Raw genomic sequence first — 22,853 nt, 5'->3', positions numbered from 1 at the left:
GTATATTATTTCGAAATATTTTGTAGGAAGATTATAATATTTCTCGCTCCGAAAAATAGTGGAACCAATTTTCATTAGCACCACTGTAATCAAATTGTAGGGCCGAGCGCTTGCCGTTTTATCAAAAAATATATTTGGTGTTAATGGTGCAACTCAAATATTTTAAACCGCACAACAGCTCAAGCACCATGGTTCGATCGCGCTACGAAGTAAGTAGGGACAATTATTACATCCAACACAAATCTTGGGTCACTAATAAGATGAATATTAGTAAAAAAAATAATTATAAAAATAATCTATATTTTTGTGAAAATTAGATGTACTAATTAGTTTGTGTTAATTCAAAGAATATGTGTGCATGATTAGAAAATTGATTGAGGTGGTTATTTTATTGAAGTATATATGGAATTTAAAGATTAATATTTGAGAGTGAATGATTGATTGTTCGTGCCCACTTTTAATTTGTGTAGATAGATCCGTTTTTAATAATCTAGACACTGCAGTAAATGAAGGAAAGTCTTTATTCAAAATTTTCACCAATTTTTTTTATTTAAAAAAGTGGACCACTTTATTTCTCTTTCGGTTTTGTTTTTGTCAAGATAATTACAATGTTCTAATAATGGATTTTCATTAATAAGAGACAAAAACTTATATAAGATGGTCTTACGGATCATATTTTGTGAGACGGATCTCTTATTTGGGTCATCCATGAAAAAATATTATTTTTTATGCTAAGAGTATTACTTTTAATTGTGAATATCGATAGGATTGACCTGTCTCATAGATAAAAATTCGTAAAATCATCTCAAAGAGCAACTCAATCAAGATAGCTTCAAGTGCCTACCCCTTTGCGTTTTAATTAACATTTAAAGCTTCTATTTGGTATAATCCGAGTCATGGTGGCGGCTATTTTATATAAATACGGCCTTCTCCGATAATTTCCCCCCATTTATTTATAAATAATACATTTCAAACATAAACATGCGTTCATTTGAATAAATACAATAATCTAAATATTTTTGTCTTTTAATTGTTGTCGTATAAATTTTTTTGTCGTTCATTTAGCAAAGGTTCATCGCAAAGCTACATTGTTTGAACAAGAACATTGTTAAATTGGAACTTAGACCTAACTCAACTCCAAAAGCTAGTTCAAGGGGGGATGATTGTCCAAGTTCATATATGCAACTTCCAGGTACTTTATCCAACCAATGTGGGACAACTAACACACTCCCTTCACGCCCAAGAATGAACATCTGGAGCATGAAGTTTACAAATGATCCAATTATGGGCAGAACGGATGACCTAATTATGGGCAGTCCAACACATAACGGTGGAACCTGAGCTCTGATACCATGTTAAAATTGGAACTTAGACCTAACTCAACCCCAAAAGCTAGCTCAAGGGGAGAGGATTGTCCAAGACCATATATACAACTCTCATATTATTTTATCTAACCGATATGGGACAACTAACAAACATCAACATAAGCGCAACTTAAATTGCTGATATCGGTTAATAGAAGAATTGTGGACGGCATATGATACTACTCTTTTGAGCAATATGGTGAGCAATAGTTCGAACAAAAATTAAATAAGACTGTTTTTAGATCGATGTATTAGAAATCTTAGCTCGTTTGGGTAAAATTCATTTGATATACAAAAAATTTAAATCATTTGTCATAAATTTCAAATTCAAATATTTACTTTAAATAGGTGCTTGAATATGAATCCTTCAATCCACATGTAACTAATTGTTCAAGTTATCCAAAAAGGTAGATGTCTTTTTTAAGGAAATATATGACTTGTAATAATTCAATACTTTTACTGAATTACTTTTACTGAATTATGACTTGATGATAGGAATGTCATGCATCAGACAGTCGTAAATTTAATCTTCTTAATCGAAAATGGTACTGAGAAGGATTTCTAACCGGTGGAGATTATGTCTTGATTTATAGATTGGCAGAACACAAGGGCTGTCACAGTAAAATGTGGTACAATCTCAAAAGGACTTGTCTATATCAGCCCGATTATCAAAATCTCCCCAACTTGTAATTCTGAATTACTATCAATTGAATGGTCCCCTTTAGATTTTTTTTTAATTTTTTTTTTCAATTTTCAAAATTTTCCATGGTGGTAGATCGAGTGTGTTTCAAGGATTAGATAATTTAATTATTTGAAATTTTTTTTAGCAATTCGGACCAGTAAATTACCCAGCTGTTGATAAACAATATAACAAATTACCGGGGACAAATGAGTGACAAATTCCTTAATAATTCGTACTGAGTACACTTGGTTTTTGTAAGGATAGGTTTAAAAATGCAGCGTGGATTGGGAAAGTAGTGTTTCAAATTGCACCACATGTTTCGCTTGACAGAGACAATACGTTATAAGGACACGAGCCATGTTATATTTGGTTCTAACTAATACAAAACCTCAGACGAAAGGGTCTTATGAATCGATTTCGACAGATAGATTTTCAACTTGTTCCGATTCATTCAAAAATATTATTATTTTTATTTCAAAAATGTTGATACTACTTTTAATTAGATATATGAATTTATAAGTAGATATGGCTCATATATATATATATATATATATATATATATATAGATAGATAGATAATTGAGATCGTATTGCAAATGACATTCTCCTTGACTAAATTAAAATGTCAGAACACTATATGTTGGGGATTCTTGGCTTTTCTCCTAGGTGTATTTCAACTTTACTAATCATAGTTTTTGGTTTATTACTGCACACACATTTTTTTTTTATTTTAGGGAATATAATCTTATAATTTTAAATTCATGGTTCCAAAATTATATGATTTGTTTGATAAATTAAATCTAGGTAAGTTTTAAATCCAGTATTCCACTGTCGTTTAATCTAAATACGTATTAACAATTGTGATAGATTTCAATTGTATTCAAATAGATTTCATTTATAATCCATTGTCAAATCAAAACTCTTTCACATAAATTAGGTTGCATTGGGGAGAAAGGATTCGAGTTGAATGAAAGCCGGAGAACCATAATATTTCAAATAACACAAATGCTCTTTGGACTTTGGAACTACACAGTGCAATTGCAAGCGAGAATATAAGTGACCAACATAAACTGGACCCATGGTCAGAGGTTGTAGTGTATGGACAAACCGGACTGTACTAGTTATGGAGGCTTAGAACGTTAGGTTTTTCATTTTTTGGTTGGGTGTTGGGGGGGGGGGGGGGGGGGGGGGGGTGGCGGTAGCTGGAGATTGATGCAAATAAGAAGTAAAACATTATACATTAATATTATAAAAAGACATACTCGATAATCATTGGTTTTCCAGTTTTATTGAAATTAAAATAAAAATATTTTCTTGATCGTGCCAGTTTGTCCCCACCAATCCACTCCTGAAGATTCGGGAAGAATATTGAAAGCTTTTCCCTTGGTAATTTATTTAGTTTTGAAAGTTATAAATATATATATGTAAAAAACTAAAATGGGTACACACAGATGTCTGAAAATAACAGGGAGACGACATGAACAGGGTCGGGTCGCAAATGGGCCAATCCATTTATCATAGAGTCGGTCTTTTAATTGATTTATTGGTAGAGGGACCAACCCACCCTGTCCATTCACATGCAATGAAGCCATCGATGCTCCTTGGTAAGATTTCCACCTCTTTCGTCTGTAAACACTTTTTTCATACATAGAAATAAAACAAATGGCAAAGCTACAAAATCTTCATTGTCAATCACATGCAAACCAGGTCCCTGATAACTAGGACGATGGTCGGGGAGGGGGGTTATTAAAGTCGATAAGAAATCTGAGTACATGGTAAATATTAAATTATTATATTCATTCAACAAAGTCTGATTTTTATTGCATCGAAAATTAATACAACACCCATAAACAAAATTTAAGAAAAGGCCCCAAAGACCCTTTGTATAGTTAGGCCAAACTTTAAGCCATAAAATTAATAAAAGAATGCCACGCACGTGTATCCGTCACACGTGCCTGCGATGATCACCCAGGAAAAAAAAATTTTGAGGTCCAGTATATACGGTCAGGACAAGAAAAAAAAGGGGAAATTCCCGCCAAAAAAGCACACATCCACACGTGTAGAACACACTCCTTGCGTGAACTTACACCACTCGAAAATTAAATTTAAAAAAAAAAAGGAAAAGATATATATGTTCTCTCTTTGTCATCCCATGATCTGATCTTATCTTCTGTTCTCTTCAGTTGGGGTATTTGCTGCAGATTTTAGTACAGTAATGGTAGGTTTGTGCACATAGATTTAATATTAAACTCGAATCCGATATAAATGCTGCACGTATCATCACTGATCTGAATGATTGAAGGAAGAAGTTTGACTTGTATTTCATCCACAGCTCAAATTTCAAAGTCCAATCTTTATATTTATGACAGGCCCCTTTGATTTTCACTGCCCATTTTGGTCCCACCCATGAAGCTCTTAATTCAATGACAATAATCAACACCACCTTTGAATTTTCCAGTCACTCCCCCACTCCATTCACTCCACGATTCCACTACACACATTAAACAATTCATTCCTCTTCTCACTTTAATTTCTCACACCAGAATAATAATGACTATGTACCAAATCCCCTTCCCTTGGGAATCTGCGATCCCATCCATTGATGGCAAATGCCCACCAACAAAGGGTTTTTTGTAATAAAAATCTCCCAAAAATGTCCAAATTCTTGTTCATACACACTATAGAGCTACTATTTATCTACACCACCTCTAGTCAATTTCATTTCTCCACCCTCTGAGAAAAAATATTGAGGATTTTTTTTATACAACCTTGGACCACCATTTTCTTTAGTCGTTGGTTTTCTTTTTAATTTTAGACCCCTCCCGCGCTCCTTAATCAGAGCTCCCTTTGTCATCATCCACCCATGATGAATTATTTAATTTTCTCCTTTTGTGAGCCGAGAAGGATGAAGATGTGGAAGATGACGAGTCGCTAGAGAAGGTACTCACCCGAGGCATGACTCGGAGTTGGGGTAGCACCTTTGGTTGCTTATTCGTCTTATTGGACATTATTTGTCTCATCAATTGGTAGCAACTCGTGATTTTTTCCTGCAAATTAAAATAATGTTATTCTTTATGATAAAGTTGATCGTTTTCTATCGTAAATAATATATTTTCGTACTTTGTGAAGTCTGTCACACCATGACTGAGCGTGTTGAGCCGTGAATGAGGAAAATTTCGGCAGATCATTTGCTGCACAAAGCATTGTTGCTGCAGCGATGCACGATGGTCTAAACTCGAGAAAGCTGGTCTCTGTCATAATATATTGGTGACGAAACATTATTTTAAATTTTGTTGAAAATTTCTTTTTTTAAAAAAATAAATAAATAGAACTCAATAATATTTAAAATTGTCGTGCAAACGTGGGTGCGTGTGATGGCAAACTTGAATTAATATATTTGGTACCTTGTATAGTAGAGATAATAATTTCTTTTGACATCGATACAAGGAACCCGGTATAAGTTCCAGTTGGGTCAATTTTGAGGGCGAAAAAACTGAGATAGCAAAAGGGAGAAACGGACCGAAGCCTCCATTCTAATACCCTCAGCACGAGGAGCTCCATCCTTTGAATATTTCTTGGTTCAAAAATAAACTTCGCACCTTCGACCTATGAAATGAGAATTGATTAATTAAATTGTGTGGAATTTTAACGTGACCCGTATTTAATACATGGGATCAACGATATTTTATTATAAATACCTGAAGATCCAAAAGAGAAGGAACCAGAGGTTCCTCCATTTTAGCTGCTAATGACAAACACGCAGTGGACAATAATTGCCATGGCCATCCATTCAATATCTGTCATTATTTTAATCAAGCCGTGTTGAAAAATTATGTATTAGTTTTATCATAAATAGAAACGAAAATTAAAAAGAATAAATAAAGATTAGTCATAATTATCACTAACAAACAAACAAAAAAACAAAGGTGTTACCAATAATGATGCATATCGGAACGCATATATTGCTTAGAGACTAATAAAGACAAATAGACCACCATAACTTACACTTTTAGGGGATTAAATTAATTAAATTAAGTTTTATAGTAATTAGTTTTCGACAAGTTTTGCTTCACAAATTTTTAAATCTGTATTAATCCAAAAATGAAAATTTTCACGTATTCATGTCCTAAATAAAGCATTTTGATAAGTATTAGAAATAGGGTTTTTAATAATTCAATTAATTAATGGAAAGTTTGCGTCTAACTAATAGCAAATGTGGCTGACATAATGGACAAAAGTCTCCATCTTACGCCATTAATCCATTGAAACACCTTTAATTACTTGTATTCCGCGACTGTGACACATTGTCTTCAATATCAAACCAAACAATATTACATTATTAAATGTTCATTAGTCGTGGGTTGCGGAATAAAATTATGGTATAATTAATTTGTTAATTTTGCATCTTGTCAACATAACTTCTTAATTAATCCAACCATTAATTTGCAATTTTGTTAAATGTGAATTATCTTTTAAAAAAGAATTAATATTTGGTATTGGCAAACATCATATATCAAATTATATATCATTTAAAAACTAATGCATCATATTTTGACTAATTTAGCTATACTTCTTAAGAAAGTATCGAGAAAAATGATTATAAAATCCCATAAGAATTGACGGTGACGGGAATCGTACCGGCAGCTGATGGGAGTAGAGAAAACGGTCAAAGTAGTTGACGGAGAGAAACGCCGTTAATGGCTGGAAACCGTAATAACGGTGCACCTGCACAACAAAATAACCCGTCAAGTCCTCCCGAATACCATAAACTGCACCTTCAGCTCTATTCTGCGCCGCTGATAACTGTTACATCGCGGTGAGTGATAGCATCACAGCACTCGGCTTCACTCGTTCATTAAATCCTTCCTGTAACCACCGGAGATTTCTAGCCATGCTAAAGTGCGCCGATACGATCATCACGCAGATGACAATGAATAACGTTACCATTTGACAAATCAAAACCTTGAAAGCGAAGGCTAACTGAGCGCATGATAGTGTTGAAAACCGAAAGTGCTTAAAAAAAATCGATAATCATGAATCGCGACCTAGAAGAGGAGTATACCTTGAGAATCCATGCAACGGATTCAGTTCTAACAGATGCATCGATCGATTGATGATTATCGATGTTCGTTCCGGTGAGATCTCTCTCGTCTTCTAGAAGTCCGGCGATTGATTCTTCGACGTCGGGAAATCGAGGTTGGATATCCGATGAGTATTCCGGAGAGTCATCTTCGCCGCCGGAGAATATGATATTGGAGTCCTCGCAGCAGAGAAGGTCGGAGAAGCAGTCGGAGCACTGAAGTGACATGGCGAATGAGACCATCGGTCATTCGTCATTCTGTTCTGATCATTTTTTACTGGGCTGTGATTCGGAGTTCGTCGGCGATTTGTCGGGATATACCACCGAGAAACGTAGGTTGCAGAGACTGCGGGTGGAGGGGACCGCGGGTTTTTGTTGTGTGTGTTCCGTTTAGATTCTGTATACTCCACTGATGTCTGATTGGTTTGGATGTATATAAATAGAGATACCATGTCTATTGTCAAATTTTTTTAAAATTTTGATTTCAGATTTTAAACTGTTTTGTATAAACATTTCTTAAACTTATATATCCGACCCAACAAAAAGAAATAAAATTTTATTGTAGAATTTTTAATTTTTTACGTTGTTATGAACCGAGTCTACCTGTGACATCCGTCTTATTAAATTGACCCGTATGATGATCTCATGAGAGATTTTGTAAGTAGTTCTAATATGGAGTCAATGTATCGATGAAATGTATAATGTCACGTAAGTTCTCCGATTTAAAAATTACTTAAAACGTAAAATTTGAAATACATATAACTAAAACTCAAATTTAACCACATAAAAGACTTCTAGTTAGTTGGAAGTGTTTTGGAATGTTTGTGAATATCAACTTTTGCTTCAACTTCTATGATTTTTAAATAAAATATATGATTTTTAAACAAAATCTAGAAGCAAGTTTGAGATGTTTTTTCTGCTTCCGCGTTTTTCTGCTTCTGCATTTTTATTTGCATTTCTAGAATTTTTATATACATATTATATGTATTTATATAAATTTTGTCATTTTTATTGATCTTATATATTTTTTCAAGCTTTCATGTTATAAAAAATAAATTAGTTTTGATATTATATTTGTAATGTAAGAATAATTATATAAACATATTGCTGATGATGTGAATATCAAATTTTAGATAATTAAAAGAGTTCGATTTGATATAATTTAAGCATATGGTTGTCATTTAACTAAAAAATAACTTGAAATTTATTCTCAAAACACTCAAAATTTAGCTTGAATTAACTTTAGACGTCTGTTTCCAAATATTTCCTACTTTACCTTCTCAAAAACTTCAAAATAAGCTTTGAAATAATCACTTAAAATAAACATAAACCGTCCAAACACTCCCTTAATCCTCAAAAACATTTCCAAATAAAGACATTTGATGACCCAGAAAAAAAAGAAAAAAAATTAAGAAAATGAATTTTTATTTTACGGAAGTCTCGTGGAGATTTGAAATTACATAATAATGTGAACAATATGGTAATGTCTTTGTAATATATATGAAAGTTGTTAATTTCACGCTCTAGGGACGGGCCATGGTGGTTCAATATAAAGGTCGACATTTATTCGTTTGCCATTTTTTCCCTACGGACTCGGACATTTCCATATCCTTCAAAACCCATTTCTCGTGTGTAGCCAACAAGTTAATGATAAAATTCTTGAGGATGTTGAGAGTTTTATGTCCGTAAAATGCGACATCAAGTAATAAATAAATAATGAGTGTGATCATAAATTAGAGTAGGTCTATTGTGAGACGGTTCAACCATGCACATATTTAAAATAAAAAGTAATATATTTCGTATAAAAAATAATATTTTTTCAGGAGTTACCCAAATAGAATACGCATCTCACAAAATTGAGCCATGAGACTGTCACACATGAGTTTTTGTACACAAATTATAGAATAAAACTAATCTACCTCATGTTAATTAAGCCCAGAAAAAAGTTTAACCGACACCAAGACCTACAATTTTGAAGTTATATTATGGTAAACTTTTGTGTACCAAAATCTTATTTAAATGGATTCAGACACGTTCTTTCTTTTTCCAGTGAGATTTTATCAAAATTTTAATTTATCTGACATTTTTTACTTTCGTGAGATGCTGTCCAAGCTTCATGTCAGCATCCGGGAACAAGGCTCCGACATCCTTGGATATTAATCATGGTTCAAGAACCAAGTTGATCCATGCAGTTTCATGTTGTGCATATGTAACACGTACAAACCGCCTTAAGGTTAGACGGAACATTGAGTTTGATGTCCGGGATGTTGGTTTTCTTAAACTAAGTTTTGCCACACAACAGATTCATCACTTGGGTGTTGGAAATTGTACGTATCGGACGTCGTCCGACGATGTATTTCGCCTCTAAATAGCCCTACATTGGTACATTTCAAACAATCCATCTCTCTTTTTTCATTTTTGGTATCTTGAGGATTGCTAGATATGGTTACTTGCTTTGTTTCACTGATATATATTTGTGCATTTGATTGTATGTGCCCACTAATTCAATAATCGAATTATATTTGCCATAATCATTCGATGAGGACTTCGGACATTATGATAATTGTTGGTTCTAGAGAAATTAGCTTGTCCAATGTGTGTGTGATATATATTCGAACCATTGAAATAGAATAATAACGTAGGAGTTAGTACCTTAATTAGACACACAATGAGTAGATATAAATATAAATTTTGATTTTTTTTTCTTTAGGTCCTTCTTGTCACAAATTCGAAAACATTCCCATTCTTAAAAGTTGTTTGTGCTATTACAAAGCCAAAAAACTTAGGGTTTTCTTTGAAATTCTTAAAGCAGACAAAATTAACTATTTTAAATTATTATCTATAATCAATTAATTAAATTGAGCATTAAATTAAATAAGTTCTCACAATTTTTTAAAATAAACATAGATTGCCCTTTATCTATAAGCTGAATAGATCCAAATTTCATTTATTCAACTTTAAGTGGAGCACGGACATGATTTGACTAATTCAACTCAAATCAAGTTGTGAATAGCTTATAAAAGGAAACAAATATTAATTAACTTTATTTTTTAAAAAAATAATCTTCTACCTTCCTTCCAACACATTGGACAACCCTTTCTTTTTTTGTTTAATGGAATGGCTAATTTGGATCATCCAATCCAAGCTTAAGATATTAATATTTTAAATAAAATAATAGTCAAAATGTCACGTGTCAGTCATTTTTCTATTATAGGTCATTACTGCACCCTAGCATATATTAGGAAAGAAAAATTTGGTCATTTACGTGTGTATATTTGTTATTTTAGTCTTCTGTGTTGTCAAATTTGAGTTTTAGTCTATTATATTTGTTTTCTTGGCAATTTGATATGATATTAATGTGATATCAATGCAGTATTGATGTGCAGCTAACGTGCGCATCGTCATTCCAAATAAAAAAAAAGACTACAAATGTAAAAAAATCAGAAGATGCGGAACTAATTAAATTTTAATTTGATAACATGGATGATTCAAATCACAAATATATATGTATATTGAAGCTCATGTAGTGTATATATTTTTTATTACATTTATGTATTGTATATTTGACAATATATGAGTCGTACACAAATCTTATGAGATCCATATATTTTGTATTATATATTACACCCTAATATTTCTCCAAGCTTAGCTTCTATTTGATCATATTAACAAACAAAATCTTGAGGCTAATATGATGATTACATGCATGTGTGTGTATATCTTTATCTTTACTAATAAAAAATTTAGAATTTTTTTTAAAAAAAGAGAGAGAAAAGTTTGGAATTTATATAAAAACGAATATTTTGAACACCAAGTTTACTTTATTCTGTGTGGAATAAAAAGATAAACTAATTAATAGTTTTGGAAATAAAATACTTGGATGCATGTGAAGAATACATATATAAAATAAATTGCGAATTATTTTGAGTAAAATTAAAAATTATGTTATTCATAAAACAGAGTACATTTAACATAAAACAAAATGTAAATAACATCAATTATAACTTTATTGTCTTATCCACGTTGTTTACTCACCGATTCATCGATAAATACTGATCGAAAATAAATCTTATCCATTTTACTAATACGATTTGTATTTTGCCACCCTCCCAAATATAATTATTTTTATGTATATTACTCATAATTTCTAAATTTTAAACTTTTTTTATGACGTGGGGCCTACAATCGTTATCTTTCGGTATACATCGGATAAATCCTCAAACTAACGCAATATTTTGTAAACCACTTTAACGAGATAAACCACATTTGCCAAACTTTGTGTGATAAGCTTGTCTGAGAATATATTAATAAGAAGAATCGAATTTCTGACTATTTGTCAAACGTCCACCTGCTCTCAACTCAAATAACTCTCAGAGCTCAAATCTAAAATACTAAATTCTTGAATGCATTCGTAGTGGTGCCCTTCCCACCACCAACTCTGAGTTGAAATTACAGAGAGACGATCATACACTCAAATGGAGAGAAGCCCCATAGATTTATTATCAGTAACAATTTGGCATGGTTCAATAGAAATTTGATTTTTTTTTTTTTTAATGTTTGAGTCTTGATTTATTTTTAAATATATATTTGAAACATATTACGGCCCACCTCATAATTCTCACTAAAATCAATTATTGTTTAGGATATCTCAACAAGGAAACTGCTCCCTCGGGTGGGACATCATGGAATTAATGTATTTATCAATTATGCGCTGTCTTCATAATTCCAATGTAACCTATTTCATTGATATCATGGGTGGGTCGACTGCTAACACATGCTTGTCATGTCAATTAAACAGGGGTGGACGTTCGGCTACTCGGGTTCGGGTGGACGTTCGGGATTTTCTTTTCTTTCCATCTTCAACAAAATTGATTGCATATTTTTTTTTATATACAAAAATGTTCGGGTAATATTTGTTGATTTATCTTTTTTTATTTCTAATTTAAGTAATATTTCTTTACTTATTAATTACGTAAAAATTTGAATTTTTTTTAAAAATAAAATGATATGGATCGGATAAATCGAGTTGAGCTTTGTGAACGATTATATTGGACTGGGTGGATTTCTTTTCGGACACACTGGAGATTAGGTGTAGAGTAATTGGGTTGAAGAGTCTGCACATTTTCAAGAGCAAAGGACGTTAGTGGGGCTCAATGAGATTTTCCGATGTGATCACTACAATGCTCAAGTTAGTAAAACATTTGTTTGTAAATATAATATTTTGAATGTATAACGAGTGCTTGTGGAAATAGTAAGTGAAATTGAATGATTTACCATTAATAAAATCTAGGTATTTATAGAGATATAAGTAATAATGATCTTATTTTCAATAATCGGTTGCTACTCGTGTCAATATGATTGCCCATGTTTTAGTAGTTCTGGTGATGGTACTCGAGCTGGCTCTTATCCCGACTTCGAGCTAGTTCCGAACCCTCATATCATATATATATATATATATATATATATATATATATATATGTATATATATATGTGTATATATATATGTATATATATATATAAATATGTAAAACGGTATAATAAAAACAAAATCATATGAACACGAGTTTTACAGAGTCAAAGCCTTGGCGAATATTTCTTGGGCTGAATTTATTACATTACATTGAATAAATGACAGTGTAAATGCACATGGCTCCGCTTGACTTAAGCGTAAAAAACAGCTTGCGTTCTCAATTAAAAGAGTGTTATATAGAGATTTCGGGTTATGCAAAAAAAAAAAAAAAAATTGAAAATATTTCCATTCAGAAGTAGGGATCATATTGTACGCTCACCTTTCTCATTGGATCTACCCCTGAATTCACATGAGATTAGTTGATAACATCCATATCTCAAATTTAAAACAAGGTTTCAAATTTTCTTTAAAAAAAAAAACATTAGTAGATTCCCAATAATTTACAAATTTTAAATCTGTGTTTTATTTTAAAAAGGTAAATTATGTAGGAATTTTTTTAAAAAAATCGATTGAGTTAATAACATACCTTCCCGCCCGCGTAACTAAATTGAGATCGATTAAATTTAAGGAAAAAGTGAGATGCGATTCCAAGTTGGAATTATTTAAGGAAATAATTTTAGTCAAGACGTCCTAGGGAGAGGCATAGTTGTTTTGAGCATCCTGTGGATGAGATACAGGGTTGTGTTCGATGTGGGATGTATATACATATACATTTTTGTATATTTATTATTGGATAAGTATTTTGTGATACGGTCTTACGGATTTTTATTCGTGAGACGGGTCAATTCAGCTCATATTTATGATAAAAATTAATACTTTCAACATAAAAATAATATTTTTTCATTGATAATCCAAATAAAAAATATGTTCAGAAAGTGTAGCAGTCCAAATGGAACATTAAGTTTTTACACTTTTTGTGATACACTTGTCTCACATCTTAAAAAAAATGAAAGATTTAAAATGAGTTTATAATGGCTTACAATGGACTTATATAACAACTTGGATTAATCATTTTCGTAAAGCGATGACGAATACGAAATAGTTGCTATAGGGTCCCATTGTGCAGTCACGCAGCCGCGGGCCCGGGCTCGGGGCGTGACAGAATGGTATCAGAGCCGGTCACCGGCATGGAATACAGGGAAATAAGTGCTATGCGGGGCAAAGTGCTACGTGCATGAGAGCCACCTCTTGAATCTGCGGGGCAAAGTGCTACATGACGGGAGCCACCTCTTGAACCTGCGGGAGCCACCTCTAGATTTTCGGTGCTGGTGGATCGAGTGGTCAGGGTGCGACGAGGACGTCGCATTCTGAAGGAGGTGTGATTGTGATATCCTTGTCCCAAATCTTAAAAATGAAAGATTTAAAATAAGTTTATAATGGCTTACAATGACTTCTATAACAATTTGGGTTAATCATTTTCGTAAATCGAGTAATAATACGAAATAGTTGCTATAGAGGCCCATTGTGCAGTCACGCAGCCGCGGGTCCGGGCTCGGGGCGTGACACTTCTTGTATCGATTTTGTAAATAATTTTAATTAGTAAAATTAGGGACATTTTAGGATGTTAACATAAAAAACCAAAAATAGTTTTTATGGGACCTTGACCTTATTCCATTATAATACATCAAAAATGTATACATACACGATTTTGCGTGTATGTATATTTACATGTATTGTGCCATCTTTTCCTAGGGCTGTCGATCAAATTAATAGGCCCCGTGTGTTTCGTCCCATAGCAGGCAAAATATTTGTTTTCTTATGTAATGCAAACTAAATTAGAATATTATTTTGATTACTGATAATTGCCCATTTGATTAAAATAATTTTCCCGTCGTAATTTGTTTAACCCCTAAATCACACGCCAAGATTGTTTGTTACTTTCAGTATAATATAATATAACCTGCAAGTGTAGAATTATTAATTTACTTGGGTCGTAGTCGAACCTTTTAATTATTTCCTTCGACGTGATCGGGGGAGTGGATCTTAAGTAACAGTGGATTATTAAAAATTAACATTGATTTTTCTAGGATTATGAAATTTTCAATTCTCGAATTAGTATATATTACACAATTTTTCTACGTAATATAATTAACAAAAAATGATATTTTTGTAGTGAAAAATAATACTTTGGACATAAAACGTAATGATTTTCATGTGTCGTATATGGTCGAAGATCTGTCTCATAATATTGACTCGTGAGACTGTCTCTTGTGATTTTTGTATTGCTATTGTGAATTAACTTTAAACCCCCTTAATTATAAAATGACGCAAATAAAATTCCAGCTTGTCGTTTAATTTGATCCGTGATTAGTACAATAATAATTAACAATTTATTACTTTATAAAATTGTATATTTACGTATTCTGCCAAAGGTCGATAGACAAGAAACATCTTTATCATAAATTCATGTCTTTTTCTTAAACCGCATATTAAGATATCCACGTTTAATGTAGATTAGTTTCTGAAAATTATACCCAAAAAATTAATTAACTATTATTTTATTATTATTATTGTTATTGTTATTATTATTAATATGTTAGGCAGCTGAATTTCAATTTTCTGTTCGGGCACAAAGTTGTCGTAACTCTCAGACTCTTCCTAAAGTGTCAATTGATTAATTAATTAATATTAATTATACCTTATAAGCTATATGTGTATCTATATGCTTGTTTTTTTTTTTTTTTCTCCTATTAAAATTCTGGATAGATGATAAGTCCATTATCAAATTTTTGAAATATTTTGAATTTTGATTTTCGAATCATTAATCAAGATTACGTATTGATAATGTAAGTCAGCTAATTTTAGTCTAGAGTGCCGACGTAATGTCTCACATGCTAGCATTTCCGACAGCACGACAACATTTTCCTGTCTAAACTAATCTCTAGATAATTGAGTCTCTAAATTTTTACACTCATCACACCCAACATTTAAGACAAACTAAGCTTGTTAGCAGTTACATCAAATTTTTTTTCTAATAGTTAATGTAAAATCGAATGTTATTATATGTAGTAGTTTTGAGAGAATATAGACACAGTATTTAATTTATTGGGTGGTGACACTAAAACAATCACAAATGGAGGAGAGTGTGTTTTATGGCACAAAGTCCACAGTGTTCCTAACATTGAAAACGACCATAATTGAATGTACATATTTTTTTATAAAAATATAATGACCACACCATATTAATTATCATGTAATTACTGATTAAACAATAGAAAATGACATTCATTTGAAAGTCAATTTGATTAAGGACCCCGATTTGTCAAATCTAATTGAAAGATGATGACAAAAGCGATCCAAAAGATAAAGGAAATGCTACTGCGTAAAAGGGCTTTGATCAATTTTATCTTTGTATAATCTTGAATCCATATAAATAAATAATCAAGTGTTTTTTTTTTTATGAAAAATATTTTACAATGCTACTATTTGATTTGGTACGTATTTGATAAATCTCTGGGCTAACGCAATAACATGCATATAACGCTAATTGGGTAAATCGCAATGAACATGACCTGTCTGACATGCTCATCCGAAAAATGTTGGCATGACAAATTGAACTTATAATCATTGATTAAACGTTCATATACTTCATCAACTCAGATATTTGTAATTAGCACGTCACTTTTATTTGTGCCACTAGCTGGGCACTTTATCATGATTCATGAATAGATATACACACACACACACATATATATATACACACACACTATGTCTACTATATTGTTAAGAATGCATACAATGGAGACAAAAATTTGGTATAATGGTTTATTTTGTTTTTCCCTCTTTTTTTGGGTTTTTTATTCATTATTTCAAAATTGACTTGTTATTTTTCTATCATTATGGTATGACCTCATTTAAATATAATTAATACAAATTACAACATATAATAATTTCAAATTTCATTTGGATCTCTATTATTTTTTACAATTATGATATTATTCATATTTGAATATAAATATAATTAATTATAAAAATAATATACATGCATGAAACATGTACGTTCGATGCACTACTCGGTGTGTGCATATATCTTTATCATACTATAATGGGTAAGGTAAATCCCTTAGAGAAACTATATTTGGTAAAATTTAATGGATGTCCAAATTTATCCTTACAATATTTCAATTATATTTAATAATTATGGGGCAAAAAATAATTTAATCATTCAGAAACTTCTCACACCCTCTTTCACTATTCCACTAATTTAATGGAAGAATACCACCAAGTAACTAACTTGATCTCTTGTATGTTCTTATGCTTCCTAAAATACCCCTATATAGATAATAATCGTCAATATTTGGATTTTTTTCCATATTTCTAAAATATTTATTTAACATGATAAATAAGACAAAAACTTGTGTGAGACGGTCTCACGAGTCGTATTTTGTGAGATAGATCTCTTATTTGGATCATACATGAAAAAAATATTAATTTTTATGCAAAGAGTATTATTTTTTATTGTGAATATCGGTAGGGTTGATCTGTTTCACAAATAAAGATTCGTGAGCACGTATCACAAAAGACATACTCGATTAATAATACACAAAATTCTTTTTTAATATTTTGGATTTTTTTCCAATTTTCTAAAATATTTATTTAACCTGATTAATAATACATCGAATTCTTTTATTTTTTTTTAAAACATACACTATGTGATATACATTAAAAATCGTAATATTATGGGAAAAAACATATAAAAAATATTTATACCAACATATTACGCCAAAAATCGATTGAATAAAAAAGCTGCGTTCCACAACAAATTAGGCCTATTGGGTAATTCGAATATTACACAGATATGCCTAAAGATTTAATATGAAAGCCCATTAACCAATATAGAATTCCAAGCCCAATTGAAGCTCCCCGGGCCCCCACACCCTGCAAGGGAAAGCGGGCCAGCCTTCCCCTTCCTCCACACTAGAGTCGCAAGAGCTTTGCTGTTCATTGAAGCTGCATCGATATTTTACCGGTATTATCTCATTCTGCCTCGAAGTATAGATGATCACTCATTTGGGTTCTAATTTACCGGTAGTCTTTACTTGTATTCCGTTGATTCTGTGTTTTCTGCTGATTTTTACGGTGTTGTCTGATGCTTGTATTGTTTTTTATAATGCGTGTTTTAATCATTTCGAAGTAATTTCTACTTTATTGTTGGAATGAAGTATATCAAAGCCCCTTATGCTGTCCTTTTTTTTATTTTTTCTGTCTGAATTTGGCGGAGTAACTAAAGGAGAAAAAATCATACAGTCCACGAAGGTTGGAGGTTTGTGGATAAAATTGGTTGAAACGAGTGAAAAGATTTATTGCTAAAGTGGTTATAACCTGAATGGCATTATGGATTGAGAAATTAGAATCCTTCAGATAGATAGACACACACACACACACTCTCTAAAGCATTTTCAGTCAAAGAATGCTACTGTGTTTTTCATTTGTTTAATGTAAAAACTTCTTTTACTATCCTTTCAGTAGGACCATATGCTCTTGTGGTGATTCATGCTGTTTCAAGCGACTCCCATCTAATTTTCTAAGTCAAGTAGCTCTCAAATGGTTACTTCCTTTTTTTCATTTGAATCTCGTCCTTCCCCCTTAATGATGTTTCATGATTATGGCTGCTACCACATGATTGATTTCATTCTCCCTACTAAAATCCATCAGATTGGCTTAAACTATAATGCAAACTCAAAAGCCTGTCATATGTCTTGTTTGTTCAACCATCTCTTGTGAATCGGATCTTCCAGATGTAACTGAATGATACAATTAATCTCATATATTTCACTTGTTTGCTTAACAATTCTATGACAAAATTAATATAGTAGTATGTAATTCATGTGAACTAACAAACTGACTAGCCTAGCCTCTTCTATATTATTTTTGTGGCAGATATGTGATCCACCTGTTAGTGTGTACAAAGGCTACTCCATGCCCAAGGACACAGAGAAGTATCTTCTCTCTCGTGGGCTTAAAAATGCTGTTTATTCCATCAGAGCTTCCGATCTTACTCAGGATCTTTTTGGCACCCTTGTGCATTGCCCTCCTCAGGTTAGATGATATATGCGCATGTTTGTGATAAATTTGATTTAGATTAACTTATCTAGTTATCGTGTACTCACCCATCTACCAAAAGGTGTGAAAATGGTTCTAGCATTTGGTTGAAGGGTGATTATTTTTATTATGGGTCCTATTTGGTTTTATGATCCATATAGTGATGGGTCTTCTTTAAAAAAGTCGTGTTCTTTTCCTGAAACTGAAGGTGGGTTCAGTAATAAGAAATTCAATTCTCGTAAAAAAATTTCAATAATTACATTGTGAGACAAGCCCACAAACTTTTACATGCCATGCAATCTCGATGTGTATAGCATGTTGGAACATTTCATGTTCGCAATCTTGATTTTGATGTTAACAAAACTTGTTATTTTGTTACTAATGATTTACCTAAGTTCGCAGGAAGCTGGAACTGATCAGGCATCGAACTGATCAGTTATTGAGCCAAAAACTGAAGCTATCGAGACGCAAACTGAAAATACCAACCGATCGACAAAACTGAATCGGTTCAACTGATATATCAAAGAACAGTTCAACTGATAGTCCAGCTGATAGGTGGTTCAGCAGTAGAACTTCATAAGCCCGGCCAGCTGATGAAGTGCTCAACTGATAAGAGCCCAGCTGAACAGTTCAACCGACGAGTTAACTGATTTCACCAGCCCAACTGAAGATCAGTTCAGATGACCAGCTAGGAGCATCAGTTAGGAATCAATGAGTTGCATATCAAGACAAACTCATCTAAATGGACTCCAGCTACGCACAAGGGTACAAAAGCATATGTACTATCAATAGTACAATAATGGACATTGCAGCAAACTTAAAGACAAAATGTTCCATCATAGATTTCGGAAAAGTCGAGACACGAATCTCAAGGAACACATTCAAGCTGCAACGGATACAATTGTTGAGTCTCACTGTACGATCAGTTTCCCGCCTATAAATAGAAGATCAGTGAAGACCAATAATATAAGTGTGTGAAAATACAAAGAAAAAAGGCACGCATATTGCATATTAGCTTTCAAGAAGTGATCAGCCCAGAGGGAACACTTCAACGTGTTATCAGCTTAGATTAGAAGCACATTTCTCTCGGTGTGTGGGAGCACCTTTCCGGTGTATTCCTTGTTCAGTTCCCACACACACACACACTCACCGCCACCACCTAAATACAGTCTTGCACAAAGACAATAAACTTGTGTATGTAGTCTTTGATACACAGACATTAAACAAGTGTTGGCTGAAAGCTGCTGCCTTCAGTCTAGGCTAGGAGTTCAGTCGAGGCAGTAGTGTAAGTCCTAAGCTGAGTGTGTTTGTAGAAGTAGTTGTATAAATCAAAGTCTTCTAGTGGATCCTACCCGAGGAGGTAGAATGGGTGACGTAGGAGCAGTTGAAGTCTCCGAACATTCGTAAACATATCTTGTATACTTAACTGATTACTGTTGTTTTCAAACTGACTTGATCAGTTAGAGCATCCGTCAGTTCAGTTTTCACCATAACTGAACTGACATATGCGACAACTGATTCTTTGTTTTTCAGTTATTCAGTTTACATAAGTCAAAATGTTTTCTAATTTAATAGGTTTATTCACGAAGGATTACTTCGAGTTTCTTCCGCTTGATTTTTAAACCAAACTCGATTTAATTCATCGGTGTTAACATTCTTAGAACACGAACTATTGCAGCTCATTAGAGAATATAGTGTTTGAAGCATCTTCGAAGGTGCTAGCACACGATCCTTCGTAGCAGCAATAATTTCTTAGTAACAAAGGAATTTTGTTGAGTTAGAAGAACCTATTTTTCATGGCAGCTTTCTTTTTCAAGAGGTGACACATCTAGCGAACCTGTGACAGAGAAGAGGCCACATGAAGCTTTGTGGTCGGATTATGGGGTGAGTTTTCTGATTCAATTTTTGGTCTATGAACTAACTTTCTGCAACATAGTTTCTGATATACTACAAAATAATTTATGGTGTAATGAGATGTAAAATATGAAGACTGCCTCCTTGACCTTTATGAACAGTACATTCCGTTGATGAGAAAATGAGTGAAAAAACGTGCCTATGCCACAAGTGAATATTTGCAACAAAATGAACTACGACAAGAGCCCTCGTCAATGAAATGGCTCCTGGCACGAATGATATAGAGAAATTTATTGGTTATTGTTCTTTTTCCATTCCTTATTATTTAGGATGCCAAATCAAATGACTAGGAAGTTGAGTCAGGGGATTGATGTTCTATAAAACATCTTTACATTTTATTAAGTTCTGCGATGTTATTTTGTGTTTTTGTTATTGACCCTGTGCAATTTGCTCTATCTGTTTTGAAGAGTCAATGTAAACGTACAAAAATTTCTAACTGTTTATGTTCACTATCGTTTAGCAATCAAGAAGACCGTGTTTGGATTAATAAAATGGGCATGTTTATTAACGGCATATCATATATTTCAGGAGGTTATTGGATCTGAACCATGTTGAGCGATTTTGGCTATGGTCTCACATTGGTGATTGAATCTTGAATTTTTTACCAATAAATACGAATAGAATCGAAATGGCAGAAACAACTCAACTCACTCTTGAGAGGAATTCAAGAAGCTCTCACAGAAAGAATTGCGCACCATCCATCTAAGGCATTATACAAACATGCTATCATGTAGTCCACTCTTTCCAATCCTTGTCGACGTGATCTTGAGCCCATTTTACGGCTGCTCGAGCGGCCTGAGGTCCTCCAGGTAAACCTCTCTCATTTAGAGTGTCGGCCATGTCGATAAAAGGAATCACCAGTAGAGTTCCTGGACCACCGTATTCCGTGTGCAAGAAATCACTGAAGATCTGTTAAAAAATCTGAGGGGTTTAGTAACCTCACACTTGTACGAATATGCACATTGAGGAGGAAGTGTCTAAATGCACGAGACCAGTTTGGTAGAGTCTAAAATTTTTTTGTCTATAATTTCAGCTTTTTTGCAAACATCAGTCTACACATTCAGCCAACAAGGAGAAAAAGTACAAAAATCCATGAAAACACGGGAAAAATGGGTAGAGAAAAGAAGTACCTGAGTACAGATTCCGACAACTTCGTCCACTGAATCCCCAAACATATCTTTCTTGGACAGCTTCTTAGCCAAATGAGTCCTGAACTTTTCAGTCTCCTGATACCAAAACACATCATCTATAAGCAAACTAAAACAGTCATTTCAAGCTCAAGTCTATCGAGCTACGGGTTGAGAGTAAGAAGAAAATCTGTACAGAATCAGCAAATTCTGGGATGGGGTCTGGGAACTTGTACTCCATCTCGGCCCGGCAAATGAAGTTGTCCCTTTTTTTGACACAAGCTAAAGAAGAATGAAGATGAAGGAGAGGAGTTTTGGGTATCCTTAGAAAAGAGGGAAGAATATTTGAAGATAATAATTTCGAAGCAGGCGAATTGTAGAGTGATGTTGCAGCAGATATGGAGGAAGCCATGTCTTTGCGTCGCAGTTTCAGTGATCTATTTTTGTGAAGCTTTTGAAAAAGGGGCTTAATCTTCTTTGGGATTAAGCCCATGTAACTTTGGGCTCTGGCCCATTAATATTTTCGATTAAGGAAATTTATATCATATCTTCTGCGTTCACGTAAATATTCTATATGAGAGATAAAGGTTTAAAGAACCTAAAACCGACAACAAATAGTAACTATAAGCTAAGAATTGCAATGAAAGGAGGTATGATTCGATCTTCTTTTAATTCTGCGTTGATCTAACAATATATATACACAGTTTTTTTTTAGTACAACTTGGGGCGGTTTGGTAGAGGTTTATACCAAGGTGGTGGCACATAAACAATTTTTTATAATTAGAAACTTGTGTCATATATTAGTTCCATTGGGAAGCCAAAACCAAAGGTATTCAAACTTCGTATAGAACAGAACAAATCTAAAATCCAAAATAAAAAAACAAAACATCAAACCGAAAGTCGAATTTTATAATTTAAATATAAATATTAAAACTGAAGTTTATTTGATTTAGTTTCGGATTATATATGTCAAATCGAACCGATCGAAAAACCAAAATTTTATTAAATTAATAATTTTATTTATATTATATATTTTTTAGATGATATTTAGTGAGTGAATAATTATTTTGTATAATTTATAGTTGATTTTATATTTGAATGTTTTACTAAAAAACATGTAAAAAGATAACATATTATATTTTAATTTAAATAATTGTATCAAAATCAAATTAACA

The 22,853-nt window shown here is 32.8% G+C and overlaps 3 protein-coding genes across 6 annotated transcripts; 1 reads left to right on the top strand and 2 right to left on the bottom strand.

The window, feature by feature from the left end:
* Positions 1–4,028: 4,028 nt before the first annotated feature.
* LOC142533198 (cyclin-D1-1-like) lies at positions 4,029–7,551 on the bottom strand. The gene is made up of 6 exons (XM_075639881.1): positions 7,108–7,551; positions 6,684–6,770; positions 5,744–5,842; positions 5,450–5,651; positions 5,166–5,296; positions 4,029–5,092 (listed from the first exon to the last, which is right to left on the bottom strand). Exons 1-6 carry the CDS (start codon positions 7,366–7,368, stop codon positions 4,877–4,879), a joined length of 996 nt encoding a protein of 331 aa, XP_075495996.1. The 5' UTR covers positions 7,369–7,551; the 3' UTR covers positions 4,029–4,876.
* A 9,915-nt stretch (positions 7,552–17,466) lies between these two features.
* LOC142533809 (uncharacterized) lies at positions 17,467–21,721 on the top strand. Of its 4 annotated transcripts, XR_012816815.1 has the most exons (5): positions 17,467–17,564; positions 18,476–18,634; positions 20,441–20,521; positions 21,080–21,360; positions 21,585–21,721. XR_012816815.1 is itself a non-coding variant. In XM_075640704.1 (4 exons), the coding sequence occupies exons 1-4, from the start codon at positions 17,594–17,596 to the stop codon at positions 21,104–21,106; spliced, it is 297 nt and encodes a 98-aa protein (XP_075496819.1). In that variant the 5' UTR covers positions 17,510–17,593; the 3' UTR covers positions 21,107–21,305. The 4 variants fall into 4 exon arrangements, 3 of the variants coding, with proteins under 3 accessions (XP_075496819.1, XP_075496820.1, XP_075496818.1); XM_075640704.1 differs by lacking the exon at positions 21,585–21,721 and having other exon boundaries at positions 17,510–17,623; positions 21,080–21,305; XM_075640705.1 differs by lacking the exons at positions 21,080–21,360; positions 21,585–21,721 and adding an exon at positions 20,653–21,073 and having other exon boundaries at positions 17,510–17,623.
* LOC142533808 (protein PLASTID REDOX INSENSITIVE 2, chloroplastic-like) lies at positions 21,241–22,225 on the bottom strand. Its single transcript, XM_075640702.1, has 3 exons — positions 21,875–22,225; positions 21,682–21,777; positions 21,241–21,460 (listed from the first exon to the last, which is right to left on the bottom strand). Exons 1-3 carry the CDS (start codon positions 22,169–22,171, stop codon positions 21,278–21,280), a joined length of 576 nt encoding a protein of 191 aa, XP_075496817.1. The 5' UTR covers positions 22,172–22,225; the 3' UTR covers positions 21,241–21,277.
* Between the last annotated feature and the right edge of the window lie 628 nt (positions 22,226–22,853).

Source organism: Primulina tabacum, chromosome 18 (genome assembly GCF_025594145.1).
Source record: "Primulina tabacum isolate GXHZ01 chromosome 18, ASM2559414v2, whole genome shotgun sequence".
In the NCBI taxonomy this organism is placed as follows: Eukaryota; Viridiplantae; Streptophyta; class Magnoliopsida; order Lamiales; family Gesneriaceae; genus Primulina; species Primulina tabacum.
Note: the sequence above shows the minus strand (reverse complement) of the source record. Positions and strands in the feature narration are given on the sequence as shown.

Excerpts from the sequence above, each read along its gene's own strand:
- LOC142533198 (XM_075639881.1), bottom strand. The coding sequence starts at position 7,368 with ATGGTCTCATTCGCCATGTCACTTCAGTGCTCCGACTGCTTCTCCGAC. Across the intron at positions 6,771-7,107 it reads CCGTTGCATGGATTCTCAAG|GTGCACCGTTATTACGGTTT; the intron begins GTATACTCCTCT and ends TTTGTTGTGCAG. Across the intron at positions 5,843-6,683 it reads TCTACTCCCATCAGCTGCCG|ATATTGAATGGATGGCCATG; the intron begins GTACGATTCCCG and ends AAATAATGACAG.
- LOC142533809 (XM_075640703.1), top strand. The coding sequence starts at position 17,594 with ATGATCACTCATTTGGGTTCTAATTTACCG. Across the intron at positions 17,624-18,475 it reads ATTTGGGTTCTAATTTACCG|ATATGTGATCCACCTGTTAG; the intron begins GTAGTCTTTACT and ends TTTTTGTGGCAG. Across the intron at positions 18,635-20,440 it reads TTGTGCATTGCCCTCCTCAG|CTTTCTTTTTCAAGAGGTGA; the intron begins GTTAGATGATAT and ends TTTTCATGGCAG.
- LOC142533808 (XM_075640702.1), bottom strand. The coding sequence starts at position 22,171 with ATGGGCTTAATCCCAAAGAAGATTAAGCCCCTTTTTCAAAAGCTTCAC. Across the intron at positions 21,778-21,874 it reads TCCCAGAATTTGCTGATTCT|GAGACTGAAAAGTTCAGGAC; the intron begins GTACAGATTTTC and ends TTTTGGTATCAG. Across the intron at positions 21,461-21,681 it reads TTGTCGGAATCTGTACTCAG|ATCTTCAGTGATTTCTTGCA; the intron begins GTACTTCTTTTC and ends ATTTTTTAACAG.